We start from the raw sequence: 20,770 nt of genomic DNA, 5'->3' as shown, positions 1-20,770 counted from the left end.
CAAATCTGTCAAAAGTTTCTTTTGTGAATGTTGTTCTTGGCATTTGGTTCTGACCCCATGTATTTATTTTTATTCCTGTAAGCATAGCAGTTTATATTTTAAAATGTTTTGTATATTTTATCTGATATTTCTGTATATTTATAATACAGGTTATCTGTATTCGTCCTGTCCATTTTGCTACTAGAATCACTGAAAGTGCAGTTTAATGCCTGTTATGTTTGAAATTTTTATTAGTTTGTAACTTATAGAAATTTCAACTCTCCCGTTTTTGATTTAGTGAAGTCTTTGTAACCTAAAGTCTACCATTTATATTTTTGCAAACCAATAGTTACATGTTATGTATAATGTTTCTGTCAGAGTGAAGTAAAGATAATTTAGGTCAGTGAATAAAAATTCAAAGATAATTTATGGGCTAACCACTAATAATAAAGATAGAGCTATAGTGTTAGACCCATGCTTCTCCCCAGCTCTGTCAGTACTGGTGATGTGACATTAAATTTTTTGTCTTTCTGCCCCTCTATTTCCTCATATACAATACTCATTATAAAATTTGAAAATTTTTATTAGTTTGTAACTTATAGAAATTTCAACCCTCAAGTTGACAAATTTCAATACAGTTTGTCAGTACATCTAATCATAGATAATAAATTGATTTGTAGCAGCTATCTAGAAACTTAAAAGGCATTTATTATTTTAATAGTCATTTTCTATCTGCATGTTTAATATCTGATTCCCTTTATGTTTCTCTTTTATTTTTAGATCACAAAATTTGTCCAGGATAGGCATAGAGCTAGAAGAAACCGACTTCGTAAAGATCAACTTAAGAAACTCCCTGTACATAAATTCAAAAAAGGTAAGTGATTATTTTCTAAATAACCATTAGTTTATTTAATAATACATGGTGATCATACTTTAATACTACCTGCTGAGTCCTTCCTGTACCCTATGCCTAATTCTCAGTTAGTAATTAATGAGTGAATGTAGAAGGTGGTCTTTTGCTGTGGTTTATCCTGGTAAAGGCAGGAACAGTCGGGGCCCGGGTGGGTACACAGTCTTCAGAGATTTTAAAAACAATAATGAAACTGACCAAAATGCTTTTTATTATCCCCATGTGCCAGAAGTTCAAAACATCAGTGGATAAAATATTTCTCTGCACCAGGTGGTCTGCTCCCATTGATCCTCCTCCTCCTCTCGTCCCTACATTACTGTGTTAACATTGTGTTAACTAAACACATATAGTGTTGGTTTAACTAAACACAATAGGGTAGCTGTTATGTATCAGTGTATTTTAAATGTATCATCTCATTTTAATTTCCATATTCCTATGAAATGGGTACCATAATAGTTATTGTATATGAGGAAATAGAGGGTCAGAAAGGCAAAAAATTTAATGTCACCTCACCAGTACTGGTAGAGCTGGGCAGGGGTCTAACACTCTAGCTAATGTAGTTTCTCCTGCTTAAGCTTAGTGAGCTTTCAATGCGGGTACATGCTTATTAAATCTTTTTGGCCAGTAGTTCCCTAGAATGTTCAATTTCTATGCCAGTAAAAATGTTCTGTTTTTTAATTCAGTAGAGAAAATGCATAGAGAGTAGAAAGGAGAAAAAGAGAAGGCATTAATAATTCTGTCAAGTATACTTCAATTAAAAAAATTAGTTCTGTAAAATTTTTATTTTTCCAAGTAATAAACTATTCAAAAAACCTACCAAATATAATAACCATTACTTTATGAATATAAAGTTTAGCAACAAAAAAAATAGGAAAATCACATGTTAAATAAATATCAACATTTACAAAAATGCAGTGTACTGTCATTATACAGTGTGGATTAAAAGTTATTCATAGGACAGTTTGAGGACTGGCTTTAGGAATCACTTTTTAAGGCTCCATTTTGTGTGTTTATTTTGTTTTCTAAAACGAGGGGGAGAGGAGGGAGAGGAAAAAAAGAATGATGTTGCTATTGTCCTAGGCTAAAAAAGAGCATCCATAGTTGGCTTTTCTTCTGAGTAAGATGAGTAGCCATTGTAGGATTTTGAGCAGAGAAAAAATAAGATCTAAATTAAAAGTTAAGTGGATCTTCCTTGTTGCTGTGTTAAGAATAGGATTTAGAGGGTCAGAGGTGTGAGTGGAGAGAACAAATAGGAGGCTGTTGCAGTAATCCCAAGTGAAAGATGAATGTGGCTTGGCCTTGAGTGGTAGCAGTAGAGGAGATGAATATATTTGTAAAATGGAATTACTAGATTTATTGATGGACTAGATGTGGGGAGAGGAAACAAGGACAACTCCAGATTTTTTGGTTTCAGCAGCTGAAGGAGGCATTGCCTTAAAGAAATAAGGATGGTTAATAAATGGTGGCACAGGTTTGGGGAGAAAACTTGAGAAATCAGTTTTGAATATGTGGAATCTCAGATGTCTGTTAGACGTTTGAATGAATCAGGACTTTCATTCCTCAACTGGAAGTATTGGTATAAATATGTAATTAAATCATGAGACTGATGATATTACCAAGAGAATGAGTATAAATGGACAGAAGAATACCAAAGACATTTTGGGGCAGCCTAACACTGAGTAAGGAAGAAGTGGAATCAGCGGTGGAGACCAAGAAGGAGTGACCATTATACAGGGGAAAATCAGAAAGTAGCGGTTTACCAGAAACCAAGTGATACCAGTCTCTAAAGAGCAAAGAGTGATTGATAACCTGTGTCACATGTTCCTGATAGATAGGTGAGAACTGATCGATTATTGATTATCATCATGTGCAGTTTTGACAGAGTGATCAGTCCAGAAACCTGATTGTGGTGGATTTGAAAATGGAAGGAGAGGAATATTAACTATAGACAACTTTTTCAAGAAATTTAACTATAAAGGAGAGCAAAGAAATGGTATAGCAGCTGGTAGGGGAAATTTCACTGAGAAGTAATAGCATATTTGCTGAAGAAAATTGATGATGTAGGGGATAGATGGGAGAATTGCTATAATATATGTCTTTGTGAAGGCAGAAAGGCATGGGATCTGGTGTACAAATAGGTGGATTGGCCTTAGATAGCTGCATGGAGAGCTAAGCTAAGGGAAAGTAGAATATGTGGGCCCCGAATCCTGGCAGTGTTTATGGTGGTCAGAAGCATTCTTTACTTCCATGGGTCTCAGTGAAGTAGGAAACAGAATCATCAATCAAGAGATAGGATAGGAGAGATGTTGGAGGTTTAAGGACAGAAAGTGAAAGTGAAGTGAAGTCACTCAGTCGTGCCCAACTCTTTGTGACCCCATGGACTGTAGCCTACCAAGCTTCTCTGTCCATGGGATTCTCTAGGCAAGAATCCTGGAGTGGGTTGCCATTTCCTTCTCCAGGGGATCTTCCCGACCCAGGGATCAAACCTGGGTTTCCTGCATTGGAGGCGGATGCTTTAACCTCTGAGCCACCAGGGAATCCACAGAAAGGACAGAAAGGTGTGGTATGTTATTCTAGGAGAGTAGATGGGCAGATGGAATAGGGAAATATGATTGCCTGGGAACCTGAACCTCCCTTTCAAGTTCATAGTTATGAACCAATCAGCATAACTGTATTTTTCTGTAGCCACGTTCATCTTTATGGAGTGGTGTTTATCCTTACTATACCTTCACATTTTTTAGAAATGTGAAGTATAATATGTATACAGAAAAGTATATAAGACATTTTACTGAAACTATCCAGTTCAAGAAACAGAACCTTATTAGTATTGCAGAAAATACTGTGTCCCCTTCTAGACTATAATCCTTTCCTCCTCACTGGAAGTAATCACCATGCTGGCTTATGCTAATCATTTCATTGCTTTTCTCTTAAGTTTTATCACCTATGTATGGATTCCAAAACAATAAGATAAAATTTTTCCTATTTTTGAATTGTATTTTTTGGTCCTTCTTTTATTAACATTTTTTGGATGCAATTAACCCACTTTATTGCTTGTATGTGTAGTTCATTCAGTGTCATTTCATTGTATAAGTCTATTGTATATCCATTTTACTATTGATAGACAATTGGGTTTTTGTTTTGTTTTTATTTTTTATTGAAGTACTGTTGATATACAATGTTCTGTTTCCCCTGTTTGGGGGGATCTTTACAGACCATACTTTTAAGAACATTCTTGTACATATATCCTGATATATATAAGCATGGGTTTCTTTATAGAGTACATACCTAGAAGTAGATTAGCTGGCTCATAGGATATACATATCTTCTATTTTATTGAATAATACCAAATCTGTTTCAGAGTGATGATGTTAACAGTTTATATTCCCATCAGTATGTATAATTCCTCTTACCTCACATCTGAACCAATATTTTGCACTGACAGACTTTTAAATTTTAGCCAATCCAATGGGTTTATAAAGATGGCTCATAGTGGTTTTAATTTACATTTCCCTCATCAGTGAAGTGCCTATTTTATTTACTAGTTAGATTTTCACTTCCGTGAAGCACCTTTCATGTGATTTTCCTGTTGGGTTGTCCTCCCCTGCTTTTTACGTGTAGGAGGAATTCTTCACATATTTGCACAATAGTTGCCGTCCCCCCACCCCACCCCAAGAGTTGTGGGTGTGTTTGTGAATCAGTTCGTCACTAATTTTATGTGTCCTAACTGTCTTCTGGTTTCGTTGCTAATTTTTTTCCACAGGACTAAAGTTCTTTTATGGTAGCGTTTTGCATGTTTTAAAAGAACTTCTTCCATACTCTAAGATCATGTGGATATTATATTATCTTCTCAAAGCTTTATAATTTTGCCTTTCATGTTTGGACACTTAGTCTGTCTAAATTGATTCTGTAAAATGAGGGCCCAATCTGTCTTCAGTTTGATATTTTGTATAAGGATATACAGTTGTCCCAGAGCTATTAAACATACACTGTTCGTAGTGTCGGTCAACTGTGACACAATCAAGTGTCCACGAATGTGAGTTTGTTTCTGGACTTCTGTTAGTCTTATTCTTATCTCAGTTATTGTAGATTTATAGTAAGTCTTGATATTCTGTTTGAGTTAGTCCTTCTGCCTTGCTCTTCAATAATTTTTTAGCTATTCTTGACACTTTGCATTTCCATGTAAATCAGCCTGTCAAGATCACCCTACCTCCAAACATATATATATATATATATATATATGTATATATATATATATACACACACACACATATACAGTTATTGTATTTTTTGTAATATACATAACAGAAAAGTTACTGTTTTAGCCATTTTCAAGTGTAAAGTTCAGTGACATAAGCTATATTTACATGTGCAGTCATCACCATCATCCATCTCCAGAACTTTTCCATCATCCCAAATGGAAACTGCACCCAGTAAACAGTAACTCTCCATTGCCCCCTTAACCAGTCCATGGCAACTGCCATTATGCTTTCTGTCTCTATGAATTTGGCTATTCTAGTCATGTAGTGAAGTGTAAGTCGCTCAGTTGTGTCCAACTCTTTGTGACCCCATAGTCCATGGAATTCTCCAGGCCAGAATACTGGAGCGGGTAGCCTTTCCCTTCTCCAGGGGATCTTCCCAACCCAGGGATCAAACCCAGGCCTCCCTCATTGCAGGCGGATTCTTTACCAGTTGAACCACAAGGGAAACCCTCTAGTCTTTTAAGTAGAATAATAAGTAACTGGCTTGCTTGACTTGGCATAATGTCCTCAAGGTTTATCCATGCTGTAGGTTCATCCATGTTGTAGTATATGTCAGAATCTCTTGCCTTTTTAAGGCTGAGTAGTATTCATAATATTCTATGTATATACCACATACTGTTTATCCATTCATGCGTTGATAGATATGTAGGTGCTGTAAACATAGAGGGACCTCTGTCAGTCTCTGCTTTCAGTTGTTTTGGGTGTATATCCAGAAGTGAAATTGCTGGATTAAATGGTAATGCTCTGTTGAATTTTTTGAGGAAAGCTATACTATTTTCTATAATGACTGTATCATTTTACATTCCCACCAGCACTGCACAAGGCTCCCAGTTTTTTTACATCCTTGCTAACACTGTCATTTTCTGTTTTTGATTTTTGATAGTAGTCATCCTAATGGATGTGACATGGTACCTCATTGTAGTTTTGACTTGCTTTTCCCTGATGATTAGTGATGTTAAGTATGTTATCATGTGCTTACTGTTATTTGTCTGTCTTCCTTGGAGAAATTTCTGTTCAAGTTCTTGGTCCTATTGTATTCATCTTTAACCTTTTGGGAAATAATTTCAAACTTAGAAAAACTTTCCTTCAAAGTTTAAAAACTTTTGTTCTGAGGAAGACTGTTAAGAGGACAAGAAAACTTTGCATGATTTCTCCAAAACCACTAGTATACCTTTTATTGAGATTCACCTATTACTTACAATATTAGTTTCCATAGGGTTGCCATAATAAAGTATCACAAACTAAGTAGCTTAAAAAAAAGGGTAATTTATTTTCTCACTGTGTTAGAAGCTAGAATTCCAAAATCAAGGTGTTGGCAATCAAGGTGTTATTTTTCTTCCTAATCTGAGGAAGGATTCTTCCTTGTCCTTTCCTTATTTCTGATGTTTGCTGGCAGTTCTTGGCTTTCCTTGACTTATGACAGCAGAATTCTAATCTCTTGCCTCCATCTTCACATGGCTTTTCCCCGTGTGTGTGTGTGTGTGTGTGTGTGTGTGTGTGTGTGTGTGTGTGTGTCTGAATTTCCATTTCTTATAACACCACCCAAATCCATTAAAACTTCATCTTGACTTGATTACATCTGGAAAGAAATTATATCCAAATGAGGTAACATCTACAAGTTCTGAGTGGACATGAGGTTTTGGCTGCAACCTATTGCTTTACCATTTTTGCTCTCCTTCTTTATATATGTATGTAACATTTTCATTGGAATAATTTGAGAGTAAGTTATATACATCATGACCCTTTGTGTCTAAATATTTTCATGTGGATTCTTAAGAATAAGAAGATTCTTTTGTGGTACTGCATTTAAGTCACCAATGATAGGATATTTGTTGATGGGCTATTTTAATCTAATTCATTGTTCTTTTTCTAGTTTAGTTGTTTGTTCCAGTAGGTTCCTTTATAACAGTAGTATCCAGGCTGGTATCCTTTATTGCTTGTAGTTCTATTTCTTTGGGTTTCTTTAATTTGGACTTCTTCTTTAGCCTTTGTCTTATATGACGTTGACATTTAGAGTAACACAGTGTCCTGGCTTTGTTAAAAATATACTTTCGTTTTTTAATTAATGGATGGAGGAGCCTGGTAGGTTGCAGTCCATAGGATTTTCCAGGCAAAAGTACTGGAGTGGGGTGCCACTGCCTTCTCCTAACAGGCCTACTATTTGTCAAAATTTTGTAGCCAAGGCTTTACATCCAATGTGACAGCAATTCCTTCATGCATATACCATTAATAATATACTATAATTACAAAAAGGAGAAATGATATTTTGACACTGAATGGCCATGATATTCTTTAGATTCCAGAGAAAACTGATTAAAATAAAATCTTTTTTGAAATTGCAAAACCGGTTCTTCTTACACATGCAGTTAGGAAAAGGTTAACTTGTTAAAATACTTTTTTTGGAGCTCCAATTCTGCCTAGGAAACAAAAACAGGCCTAAGAAAAACCTAAAGTTAACTCTTATCATGTCCTTGGGATACACAGCCCACTCTATCTAGGACTCCAGCCATAAACCAGTTGGTGGAACTCAGGGAAAAAAAAATTTTTTTTAATTTCAAGCAGAAAACTATGCCTGTCTATCTAAAATTATCTGTCTTTGTTTTTGGATAATATGAAGTTAATACGCTCTATTTAAATTCAGCTTCACATGAACTGAAAAAATTCAATATTTATTTATTCAATGTTTATTTAAATATAAATATAATTTATTTAATTTATATAATTTAAATGTAATTATTTGCTAATCTAATTAAGACATGTCTTAAGTCATCAACAGTTATGTAACATTTTTTTTATGCCTAGGTTTAAGGTAAACTAAATTTGTCAACAAAAAGGTAACTCTTAATATATAAATATATAAATGAGATGAAAACTTTTAGATAAACTCTATTAAAAATAATTATATTTTTAATAGAATTATTATTATAATCTAAAATAATCTCTTAGGGTTGGGGTAACTTAAATTTCTAGAGTTATACTAAACTAAATAATAAAAGTTTATTAAATAGCTAGATCATCTCCAAATAAAATAAGATTTTAAAACGCTAATTACTGAACCTTAACTTCCTCTTACAGAAAACTAAAGAGATTTTAAACTATTAATAAATATATAATGTATAATATATTTATATATATAAATAATATGATATAATAAATATATTCACCAATCTGTAAAATGCTAATATACAAGACACTTCATAGTTGCTAAAGAAAAGTAAAAAATATATTTTTAATAAAAGATATAAGAAATGGCAAATAAAATGATGAATACAAAAATATAAAAAAGATTTATGACAAACTAAAGAGGATTTTATGGCAAATGGATGTAACTCATTGCCCTGAACTTTCTTCCTCTTCCTTGTTACATGTCTCGATAGATACAAATTCTTCTTTATATGGGCCACACCTCTCCAAGGTCAAACTACATGACATGTTATAACCCACCTGATAGCTTAGTTTACAATAATGACAACACCTAATTCTATAAAAACAGAAAATGGCCCTGCCTATATTTCTAAACAATTCAAACAATTTTTACATTCATTCTCTATTTAAACAAATTATAAACATTCCTTATAATCCACAAACATAAGACATAATTAAACAAACACATTACACACTAAAACTACAAATAAAAAAATAAGTAAGGGGAAATACACAGGAACACTTTCATCTTCCTTATCCAGAGCAAACTTCACTAGATTCTAATGCAATATATTCTTTAAGCCTATAACTATTGTTAATATAGCTTTATTTCTGTTTCCAGCCTGTAAGATTCTTAAAATAACATCAACTTCAGTGCCTATTTCACAATACAAAACAAAAACAACATAAAAAGACACCATTTGCCAAATAAGTTATTTGTTTCTAAGAGTATCAAAAGTGCAAAATATTCACCTTCTTTTCAGGTCTGTCTTGAAAATATAATCATCTTCCTTAACACACTGAACAGAGAGATTCAGCAGCTACCAGGCTGCATTTCTTTTCCGGGGACAAGGTCAGGTATTTGGATGTGAGCAGCATTTCATTTGTCAAGTTGTTCTGCATCAGCTTTTCAGTAATTTCACTTAGGAAAAATGTTTGAGTGTTTGCTCCTAATCCTTTGCCCCAAATAACACAAACCACTTAAAATATAGTTAGATCCCATTTCTTTTCATATCAGGAAAAATGTATGTACTAAATGAGGAGGAAATCAACCTATTAATTCAAACCCCCAGCCAAATACCAGTCCCCAAACAGATCTCTAGGTGATTTTTTTTTGGACTGAAATATTTCCTAGGAATGTTTTCATTCTTACCGCTTTCCTTTCTTTCTTTAACTATTGTTAATATAGCTTTATTTGTTTTAAATTTTTTAAAACTTACCGTAAGAAGATATTTTGACAAAAGCAGAAAAACATTGAGAGACATTGAAGGACACCTCCCTTCCTTTGCCCATTTGGTATCAAGACAGGTTAACTAATCAATGGAAATCTAAGAAATTAATCTTACAGGGAAAAGGTTATGCTTCTATTTCTCCAGATGGATCCAATGAACTCACATGGCTTCCTCTTCGGAAGATTCAACCTAAGGGGGCCCCCAACATTCAAACTAGAGATGAAACAACAAAAACCCCAGGAGGAAGAAATTCCAGTACAAGCCATGGCAGCTTTAAAAATTTCCAAAAAACACCGCACTTGACATCATCAACCTTATGATCTCCCTACTTGGGGACAGCTAAAAATCCTTACTAATCAAGCTGAAAATCTGATTTCACAACAGGGAATGCCTCAGAATCCTGAAAATATTTTTTTTCTTTTTTCACTATGCTTGCTTTGCTTGCTTTTACTTCCCCAGCTCAAGTTGACTTGATTGATCATGCTTATTGGGCTTATATACCTAACCTCCCCCCCTTTTTATTGTAGGTTATAAAATGGACAGATGTAGGACCATTTGAAACCACTAATGACTCAACACATATGCCCCCTCCTTGGAACTTGGAGGGGCCCTCTAATCCTGAGAAAAAAGGAAAACTAATTAATATTTCTCTAGGCTTTGAGATCCTTCCTTTATTCATTGGCCCAACAAAATTATATATTAATGTTAGTCGACAAACATGGGCTTTCGTCCTGCCTCCAAAAGAGGACTTTAGGACGCTGCTTGGATTATTTACTGCCCTTTCTTTGTCCTTGAACCATGTTTATACTACTGAAACTTTAAGGAAAGAACAAAGAACATTATGCAAAGGGTTTACTAATAAGAACTTTAAATATATTCCTGTTGATTGGGACAAATGTCAGGCCAAGTCAGGAAAATTAATGTTTATGGCTAATCATACAGTTGTCGATTGGGGACCCCATGGTATGTGGTTATCTAACTGCTCAGATGATATTGACAGCACTGTGTGTGATTATGTTACTCGAGTAGCATGGAAGGTTACTAGTACTGCAGTGGAGCATTACCATGACAGAGGACTTCTTGGGTGGCTTGATGGTGGAATGGCCCCCCCTTGTCCTTGAATCGTCCTTGATAAACAGATTGGGCCTAAACAGTGGGACATCTGGAAACTTGCTCTGAACACCGAAGAACTTAGGACTTGGACTGGACATTTCACAGGGACCAATCGTAGTCATAGAAACTATTTCTTTTGTTATAATCAATCATATTTCATACAAACTTGTGTTCCACTTCCTTTTGTTATAGCTATAGGAAATTTACAAGTCACTAAGACTTTACATTCTGTACTTGCATAAATTATAAATTATATTCTTGTCTTAACTCCTCTATTTCCTTGAGAAATGATTCTCTTTTGATTCTTTGATCTCATCATAATCTGTGGTTACCAATAAATCTCTAGCGGCCCTGGGAAGAAGTTCCCATGGCTGGACTTGCTTCCCAGTTACTTACTAAATTGTTCTGATGATCTAGACAATTCACTGGATGGCTGATTTGTGGCGTTTTGGGATTAATAGCTGTTTGCACCACTGCTGCCATCACTGGCGTTACTTTATAAACCTCAATTCAAACACATAATTTTATCCAAAATTGGACTAAAGATGCTCATACTATGTGGACCACTTAGGCTCAGATAGATGACGATATTTAAGATGAAATACAGGAACTAAAAACAGCCATCAAATGGGTTGGAGATCAATTAATAGATGTACAAAAACAGGTGATGCTAAAATGTGATTGGAATTCTACTCAATTTTGTGTTACTCCTGTTCATTTCAATAATAGTGCCTACAACTGGGAACAAATCAAATTTCATTTACAAAACATACATGATAATGCCTCTCTGAATGTACAGTTATTACAAAAAGAAATTTTTGAAACATTTTTTAAAAATCTGTCCTCTTCCACTAATTTGAAAACTAGCTGAACAACTAGCTGATCAATTATCTGGGCTAGACCCACGCAGATGGTTTCAAGCATTACTCACAGCATCGGGTCTGGAACTGTAATTTTGGTGATTGTCTTGACAATTATATTTGTCATCTACCATTGCCTTCATGCAAAGATTGTTAAAACTAAACAAACTCTAATGGTCAGAACTCTTTACAAATTTTAAATAAATAAGGAGGAATTGTCGGGGAGTGTTTAACAGGAGGATTCCTATGTGTTGTTTCTCACAAGTCCTTTGTTTCTTTTCAAGCGGAGCAGCATGCTGCTCCCAGGGACTGAGGTCATTGTGTGAGATAGGCTTGAATCTCCTTTAGTAAACATTCTCTTTACGACAGAACTGCTTAGTCTCGATCCCCTTGCTTGAGATATGGATTGTCTCCTGACCTTGTGACCATTATTAATCCCTTGTTCCCAATGGTTGCTGTATGTTTGGTTTTCTGATCTTTATCATTGTAAGAAACTTCTTGTACCACAGCCTATATATACTCACAGAAAAATCATTAAAGCACCTTTGTCCCATCAGAGCTCGGGTCCCCGTGTCTTTCTTTCTTTCTTTCTCTTTCGTTTTTCTTTCTCTTTCTTTCTCTGTCTCTCTGGCTAATTCTCTGGAGCGTAGAAACCTGTCGTGCTCACTGTCCTACCCGGGCTTCTAAGACCCTCTCGAGAAGGCTCCCTGTGCCTTCACCCCCTTGAGAGGGCGCCCGGTGCCTTCGTGAACGATGCAAGCCCTGTGTCAAGGGCTTTATTGGTTCTCTGCGTAAAGCAGGGACTATAAGCCTCTTTCTCTCTTTCACTTTCTTATCGTTGACTCCGGACCACCAGGTTCCAGTCCATTAAAGGACCCCAACAGAGGTTGAAGAGTCTGTCTCTACTGCGGGAGACCTGGGTTCGATCCCTGGGTCGGGAAGATCCCCTGGAGAAGAAAATGGCAACCCACTCCAGGATTCTTGCCTGGAGAATCCCATGGACGGAGGAGCCTGGCGGGCTACAGTCCATGGGGTTGCAAAGAGTCGGACACGACTGAGCAACTTAACAGTATTGTAGCTATTCTAGTAGGTATGTAGTGGTATCTCATACATATATTGTTGAGCAGCTTTTATATGCTTATTTGTACTTGCCATCTGTATATCTTCTTTAATGAGATCTTTTAGTCATTTTTTAATTGGGTTTTATACCTGACTGAATGTTTGTGTTCTTCCACAATTCATGTTAAAGCCACAATACCCAGTGTGATGATATCTGGAGGTAGGGCCTTTGGGAAGTGATTAGGTCATGAGGGTGAAGCCATCATGAATAGGAGTAAGTGCTTTCATACTTGAAGAGACACAGGAGAAATGGTATCTCTTTCACCTGAGTATACAGCGAGAGGGCAGCCATCTGCAAATCAGAAAGAGGGTGATCACCAGAACAAAACTGGCCAGCCTCTTAATCTTGGATTTCCTAGCCTTCAGAACTATGCGAAGTAAATGTTGTTTAGACCACCCAGTCTGTGGTTTGTTACAGCAGCCCAAATTGACCAAGACAGGTTGTTTTCTTATTTGGGTTTTAAGAGTTCTTTGTACATTTCATATAACAAGCCTTTACAAACATTTTTGCCCAGGGTGTGACTTGTCTTTTCACTCTAACAGTGTCTTCGTCAAAGAAGAAGTTTTTAATTTTGATGACGTCTCTCCTGTTGGTTTTTTTCTTTCATAGTTCATTCTTTTGGTTTTGTACCTAAAAACTCACTGTCAGATTCAAGATCAGCTAGATTTTCTATGTAATCCTCTACAAATTTTACAGTTTCGCCTTTTCTGTTTAGGTCTGTGCTCCATTTTTAGTTAATTTTGGGGAATGGTATAACATCTGTGTCCAGCTTCTTTTTTTTAACAGATCTTTTTATTCTGGTAACATATGTATATAATATAAAATATGTCATTTTAACCATCTTTAAGGGTACAGTTCAGTGGTTTTAATTATATTCACAGTGTTTCTGCAGCTGTCACCACTATCTATTTCTAAAATTTTCTCATCACTCTAGAAACTCTGTACCTCTTGAACAACTACTTCCTATTCCTACCTCCCAACAGTCTCTGGTAACCTCTAATCTACTTTCTGTCACTGTGGATTTGCCTATTCTAAATATTTCATATACATGGAATCATACAGTATTTGTCCTTTTGTGTCTGGCTTATCTTATTTAGTATAATGTTTTAAGGATTATTCATGGTGTAGGATATATCAGAACTTCATTGCTTTTTATCAGTTCAGTCACTTAGTTATGTCCAACTCTTTGTGACCCCATGGACTGACTGCAGCATGCCAGGCTTCCCTGTCCACCAACTCCCAGAACTTGCTCAGACTCAGGTCCATTGAGTCGGTGGTGCCATCCAACCATCTCATCCTCTGTCATCCCCTTCTTTTGCCTTCAATCTTCCCCAGCATCAGGGTCTTTTCCAGTGAGTCAGGTCTTCACATCAGGTGGCCATAGTACTGGAGCTTCAACTTCAGCATTAGTCCTTCCAATGAATACTCAGGACTGATTTCCTTTAGAATTGACTGGTTTGATCTCCTTGCAGTCCAAGGGACTCTCAAGAGTCTTCTCCAACACCACAGTTCAAAAGCATTAATTCTTTGGCAATCAGCTTTCTTTATGGTCCAACTCTCATATCCGTACATGACTACTGGAAAAACCATAGCTTTGACTAGACGGACCTTTGTCAGCAAAGTAATGTCTCTGCTTCTTCATATGCTGTCTAGGTGGTCATAGATTTTCTTCCAAGGAGCAGTAATATTCCTTTCCATAATAACGTGGTGTGTTTTTACATTTTGTATATCCCTTTATCTGCTAATGAATACCTGAGTTAACATCCACCTTTTTGCTCTTGTGAATAACACTGAAAATTGATGTAAAAGTATATTTGAGTTCCTGCATTCAGAGAGTTGGACTGTGAAGAAGGCTGAGTGCCGAAGAATTGATGCTCTTGAACTGTGGTGTTGGAGAAGACTCTTGAGAGTCCCTTGGGCTGCAAGGAGATCCAACCAGTCCATTCTGAAGGAGATCAACCCTGGGATTTCTTTGGAAGGAATGATGCTAAAGCTGAAGCTCCAGTACTTTGGCCACCTCATGCGAAGAGTTGACTCACGGGAAAAGACTCTGATGCTGGGAGGGATTGGGGGGCAGGAGGAAAAGGGGACGACAGAGGATGAGATGGCTGGATGGCATCACTGACTCGATGGACGTGAGTCTGAGTGAACTCTGGGAGATGGTGATGGAGGCCTGGCGTGCTGCGATTCATGGGGTCGCAAAGAGTCGGATACAACTGAGCGACTGAACTGAACTGAACTGAACTGAAGAGAAGTATTGCTGGGTCATGTGGCAGTTCTGTTTAACTTCTTGAGAAAGTGCTGCACTGTCTTCCAAAGCTACTGCACTGTTTTACATTCCCAGCAACAATGCACAGGGGTTCCTATTCTTCTGCATCCTTGTCAATGTTCTTTGAAGCACAAAGGTTTTTAATTATGAGAAGTATGAATTCTCTGTTCTTGTTTTTGTTTATGCTCTTAGTGTCATAGTTAAGAATACATTGTGAGTTTTATGGTTTTAGCTCATATTAGGCCTTTAATCAGTTTTTAGTTAATTTTTATACATATATTGTGAGGTAGGGCTCCAGCTTTATGCCTTTGCAGGTGGAAATGCAGTTGTCCTAGCCCTAGCACCACTTGTTGAAGTGACTAATCTTCCTTCTTTGAATGGTCATTTACCCTTGTCAGAAATATTTGCCCCAGATAAATGGGTTTATTTCTAGACTCTTAAATCTATTCCATTGATCTCTGTGTCTATCCTTATGCCAGTACCACATTGTTTTTGATTACTCTGGATTTGCACTGTATTTTGAAATTGGGAAGTATGAGTTCTCCAACTTTGTTCTTCATTTTCAAGATTTTTTGGCTATTTAGGATACCTTGCTTGCCTGGTTTCTGAGAAGAGTTGGATATAATTCTTATCTTTGTTCCTGTAAAGGTAAAGTCCTCTCCCCGCCGTGCCCCACTCCCCGGCTTCTTTCAAGACTTTTTTTTTAGTGAGCCTGTGGCTTTGGGCTGGGAACTTCACAAGTGCCTGTCAGTTTTTTTCCGCAGCCTTTAAGTGTGACTTGATGGCTGGAAAGGTTGAAGGTGGGTTTTTCCCTTCCTCCATGTTGGTTAGACTCTGAAACCTAAAACCACAGTAGGTTATGACCTGGTTAGATAGTTTATTCTCGAGGGCAGGCTTGTGAAGAACAGAATGCTGTGGCATTCTTCAAAGTGGCCACTTTTCCCCTTCCCTGCCAGAAGCCCGAGGGACTTCTTCTTCTCTATTCACTGTGAGAACCTGGTAAAGCTCCACAAGAGAAAACTCACACACAAAAAATGTTCAGGCTCTCCTGGAGTTTAAAACTCTCAGACTTGTACACACTGGGCCTTTGGCAGTTTATCAATTACAGTTTAGTTTTCCCTGCCCTGGTACTGGTCCCTGGGGAAGTCTCTTCTAGGGGTTTCTGCTCTCATGAGCTGTGATTCTCTGTATCTACCTGTTTGTCTCTCTTAATTTGTGTGTGTTGTGGGGAGGAGGGCAGCAGTTTGCCCTGTGAGTTAATTTCTCTGATGGAGCTAAGAAGAATTGTTTATTTTTTCAGTTTGCTTAGCTTTTTACTTGTTGTTATGGGAAAATGGTGACTTTAAGCTTCTGATATCCTGGACTAGAAACCTTCTCCTAGAGTTTTCACTGTCAAAAACATCCATACTGGGCTCCAGCCATTTATCGCTCAGTTTATGATTGTCTATCCAGTACTGTTGCCCACAGCATTTTCTGCTCCTGGGCTTCTGCTCCAGTAGGTTGTGATTCTCTTTATCTGCTTATCTGTCTGCCTAGTTTGGGGGCAGCAGATTTCTCCGTGACCTTTTCAACAGGTCTAAGAAGAGTTATTGATTTTCAGGTTTTTGTTTTTGTTCTTTTTTTAGCTTTTTTCTTGTGAGCACAGGAGCGATAGCTTCTAAGACCCTATTCTGCCACACCAGAACCTGGAAGTCGCCCTCTGTCCTTCTCATCCTACTACTACTTCGTTTCATACCATCATGGTTACACATGTTTCTCTAGGTCGTATATTTACCTAGGAGTGAAATGGCCAAGTCATAGCATTTAGGTATATTATCATATTTACTGCATAGTGCTAAGTTAATTTCTAAAATGTTTATACCAACTTACCATCCTACAAGAGGTAAATGAGAATTTCTGTTACTTTACACATTTCCAGATCAATCCAGTATTCTTAGAAAGTTGTGGGTCTGATCAGATCTATCTGTCTTCATGAGGTCTTCATTTAGTTTAGTACCAACAAAATTATTTGCTAATATTATTTTTGATCTATACAGACTGCTTTTAAAAAATACTGCCCTTAAGTAACTTATACATTAACTTAGATGGTAAATTCCAGATTTAAATAATCATTCATTCATTCATTCATAGTGGGTACTTGCTGTGCTCTAGACACACTGTTCTACCTAACACTGGGGATGCAATGAGCATAAAACAAAAAGGAACTGTCATTCCACATTTTACTGAATGACCTCACACTGGTTTATTTAACTATTGAGTTAGTAGTTTAGAAAACATTTTGACTTAATGCATCTTTTTTGGTGAATTCCTAATATATTAATTTTAAAATTATTTGTTATTAGCATCTTAAAGATATTTTGTTTTGCATAGGCTGTATTTTTAACTTTTAAAGACATTCATACCTAGCATGGCACTTATTTAGTAGGAATTCAGATATTTGCTACTTGCTCTAAATTATAATTGTCACAAACCATTTAAATTCAGTTATCCTTGTCCTAAAAATATTAAAGTTTCCAGCAACTGTTAGAGTTCCAAACGTTTGCTAACATGCCCTCTATTGCATCCACTGACAGTAGTTTTTCATTTGCACAAAAGGTTTGATGGTGTAAAACTTTGTTATCAGCGTATCTGATCATTACATTATAAGCCAAATTATGAGAAACCTAGAACCAATCACTGGATGGATTTTTTAGGAGTATCAGACTAAATACATTTTGATAGTTGTTATTTTGTCTGTGAAAAAGTCAAACTATGTCATAATTATGAAAAGGATAAAATCTAAGTGGTTTTCACATGAACACAGCATTGGAGACGATTACAAAAAAATTTTTTTAATTAATCCTTTGCCAAAAACTTTAACCATGAATTCGTTTTTAGTCCAGATGCTTGGGGCCACACAGTTTGAAGTATGAAAAGCCTGTCAAATTTACCAGTCAAAGGATAATGATAGTGTTGAAAACTGATGCTCTCTCTGTCTTTCAAGTTTAAAGTGTGAAATAAACTAGTTTACCCAAAAGAAATCCCATCCACTTTTTCTTACTTGTGGGAAGTTATCTTACCAAGAACTCTGAATCCAGGCTGCAGCATACGATTGTACTGGTTGTACACTGCATAACTCTGGGAGGTTTTCACTCATTCTTCATCATCAGAGATTTATGTATTTGTGGTAACAATTATATGGGGGCAAAGAGCAATAAAGTACCTTGCGTTGCCTTTTTTTCTAATTTGCTCAGGGTGTCGTTGAGCTAGTAGAGTTTTTAGTCTGAAGATACAATGATCGATGTAGTGCTGTAGCCATTGTAACTATCTGCTGTGTAATCAACTGAATCTCGAATGCAGGCAGATTTATAGGAGAGATGATCCATTTCTTTAGCAAATAAAGTATACAAAGATGGCAGGACACACAGTTTTAGATTAAGACTTATAAGTCATCAGCCAGATGCAGTGTTTAAACCTTGTTTAGATCCTAGCTTGAATAAATCATCTGCACAGAGAGTTTTGAGATAGCTGAGAACATTTGAGTATGCCTTGGGCTTCCCTGGTAGCTCAGCTGGTAAAGAATCTGCCTGCATTGACAGAGACCTGGGTTCAATCCCTGGGTTGGGAAGATGCTCTGGAGAAGGGAAGGTCTACCCACTCCAGTATTCTGGCCTGGAGAATTCCACGGACTGTATAGTCCACTGGTTCGCAAAGAGTCAGACCCGACTGAGTGACTTTCACTTTTACAGAGTATTGAATGGTATTAAGAAATTACTATTCATTTTGTTAGGTGTGATCATAGTATTGTGATTACATCTTTTAAAAGTCCTTATCTTTTAGAGATGTATACTAAAGTATGTGTTGGTAAAATGATATATCTCAGAATTTGTTTTAAATACTTCAGGAAAAAAAGCAGAGGAAGATAGATCTAGCAAGAAGAGAAGCTGAAACTCAGTGACGATACATGAGGTGGTATAATGGTATTTTTCGTGTCCTACTCTGGGACCCCATGGACTATAGCCTGCTAGGCTCCTCTGTCCATGGGATTTTACAGGCAAGAATATGGGAGTGGGGTTGCCATTTTTCTCTCCAGGGCATCTTCCCCAACCCAGGGATCAAACCTGCATCTTTTGCACTGGCAGGCAGATTCTTTACCACTGTGCCATCTGGGAAGCTTGGTGTAATGGTATGCCATTATACTCTTGCATATGTTTGAAACTTTTCTAATTTAAAAAAAGTAGAGAAAGAAAGTAACTAGCTGTCACTAGATCTTATGTCCAAAAGGAAAGCCAATAGAAGTCAGTGAGGAATGTTCATCATTTCTTGCTGCAGGAATCATTCCATTTTAGGAACTATAGACAGCTCTAAAATGCCACTGAAATCACAGGTCATTTTCTTTCCTATAGCTGGTTCCTAGTCTTCCTTCTACCACAGACAAACTTTAGTAGTTGGAGGGGTGGGGGCTTATACGTTGTTCTTATGAACCCCGTAGCAGTGAGGAAGTTAGCACTTAACTTTTAGAAGATCAGCTAAATGTTACAGTGGAAAGAATACAGGATATGGAACCAAAAGACCTGATTCTTGGTGATTAGCTCTGTGGCCTTGAGCACTTAACCTCCCTCTCTGGTAATACTTGCTGAAAGTAACTCACTAAGATTTGAAAAGTAACGTAAAACCTTGTCTTTTCAAATACAAATTATTATAGACCCAAACTAAACAAGTTTAGTATCATGCTAGCCATAAAGTCTATACAGTTTCATAGGCCAGCTTAGATTCTCAGGATGCCTTAACTTCTGAAGAAAAAGAAATCTGGAGTTGTTATATAGCGGTGTCTCCTGTGTCTTACTAGATTATTTCTTACAGTTAGACTCTTGAGTTTTTGTTTTTACAGTACTCTGTTATGGGAAATGTTTTCACATATATATTGCCTTACTTGGCTTATTATCCATGATCTGTAGTTTGACTTTTTATTTAAAGATGTTTTCCCCCAAATGGTATTAGCAGATTTTCATAGGCTGATCATCCTCTAAGACTCATTTTAGTAATTTAACAAATGTGTATTAGTTTCATGGTGGCTATGCTCTGAAAGAAGCAATGAATTATTTTATAAAGTTAGTTTACAGTCCCTGCCCTCAAAAAAAAAAAAAAAGGTTATGCCTCAGAAAGTCTCAACATTTTTCTGCTTCCCTAAAATTGACATATGCAACTCACTGCCACCAGTAATTTCTCTTCTATGCCATGTTTTTTAATGCTGGTTGGTTGTAGGTGGGGTAGGCATCAGGAACACTGCTATAGTCGGTCATCAGTATTTTGAGTCCTCTTCTTTTATAAAGTGGGAATCTCCTTTGCTGCCATTTATTCTCTGGTTCACTGCTTGCTTAAAAAACAGCACGCATTTGATCTATGGGCTTTATATCAGGTAATGATCTCCTTAGCCCTTGCCCCTTTCTGGTGAGCTATTTCCTGGTGACTTCCATACTTTTGATCTCCCACCTTTCTCTTGAGCACTATTTCCATATATCCAGTTAACTAATAGACATCTGTGCCTGGATATACAGTCAAGTTCAGTATGTTCAGAACTATTTTTCCTTTTGCATTTAGTCAACATTTGTGTGACCAGCCACTGTGCTTGGTGTTAGAGATAGCAGCTTACTGTCTGTAACTATATACAATAAGAGAACCTCTATAGTTTATTCTGAGAATCATTTTTAAAAATTTTAATTTATTTATGGCTGCTCTGAGTCTTCATTGCTGTGTTCAGGCTTTCTCTAGTTGCAGCAAGCAGGGGCTACTCTTTCTGCGGTGCATGGGCTCATCGCAGTGACTTCTCTTGTTGCCACTCTACTTGCAAAGATCAGAGCAAACCTGTATTGTATGTCTTATATTTCAGTAAAGTGTGTGGTCC

The 20,770-nt window shown here is 36.8% G+C and overlaps 1 protein-coding gene across 9 annotated transcripts in view; it reads left to right on the top strand.

The window, feature by feature from the left end:
* Positions 1 to 20,770, top strand: part of RNF13 (ring finger protein 13) — a 132,973-nt gene that overhangs the window by 96,269 nt on the left and 15,934 nt on the right. For all 9 annotated transcript variants that reach the window (XM_042235704.2, XM_060394880.1, XM_042235705.2 and 6 more), the window contains one exon: positions 760 to 853. In XM_042235704.2, coding sequence (XP_042091638.1) covers positions 760 to 853 — 94 coding nt within the window. The remainder of the gene's footprint in view (positions 1 to 759; positions 854 to 20,770) is intronic.

This window comes from Ovis aries, chromosome 1, assembly GCF_016772045.2.
Source record: "Ovis aries strain OAR_USU_Benz2616 breed Rambouillet chromosome 1, ARS-UI_Ramb_v3.0, whole genome shotgun sequence".
In the NCBI taxonomy this organism is placed as follows: domain Eukaryota; kingdom Metazoa; phylum Chordata; class Mammalia; order Artiodactyla; family Bovidae; genus Ovis; species Ovis aries.
This window is presented reverse-complemented; position numbering and strand designations above follow the sequence as displayed.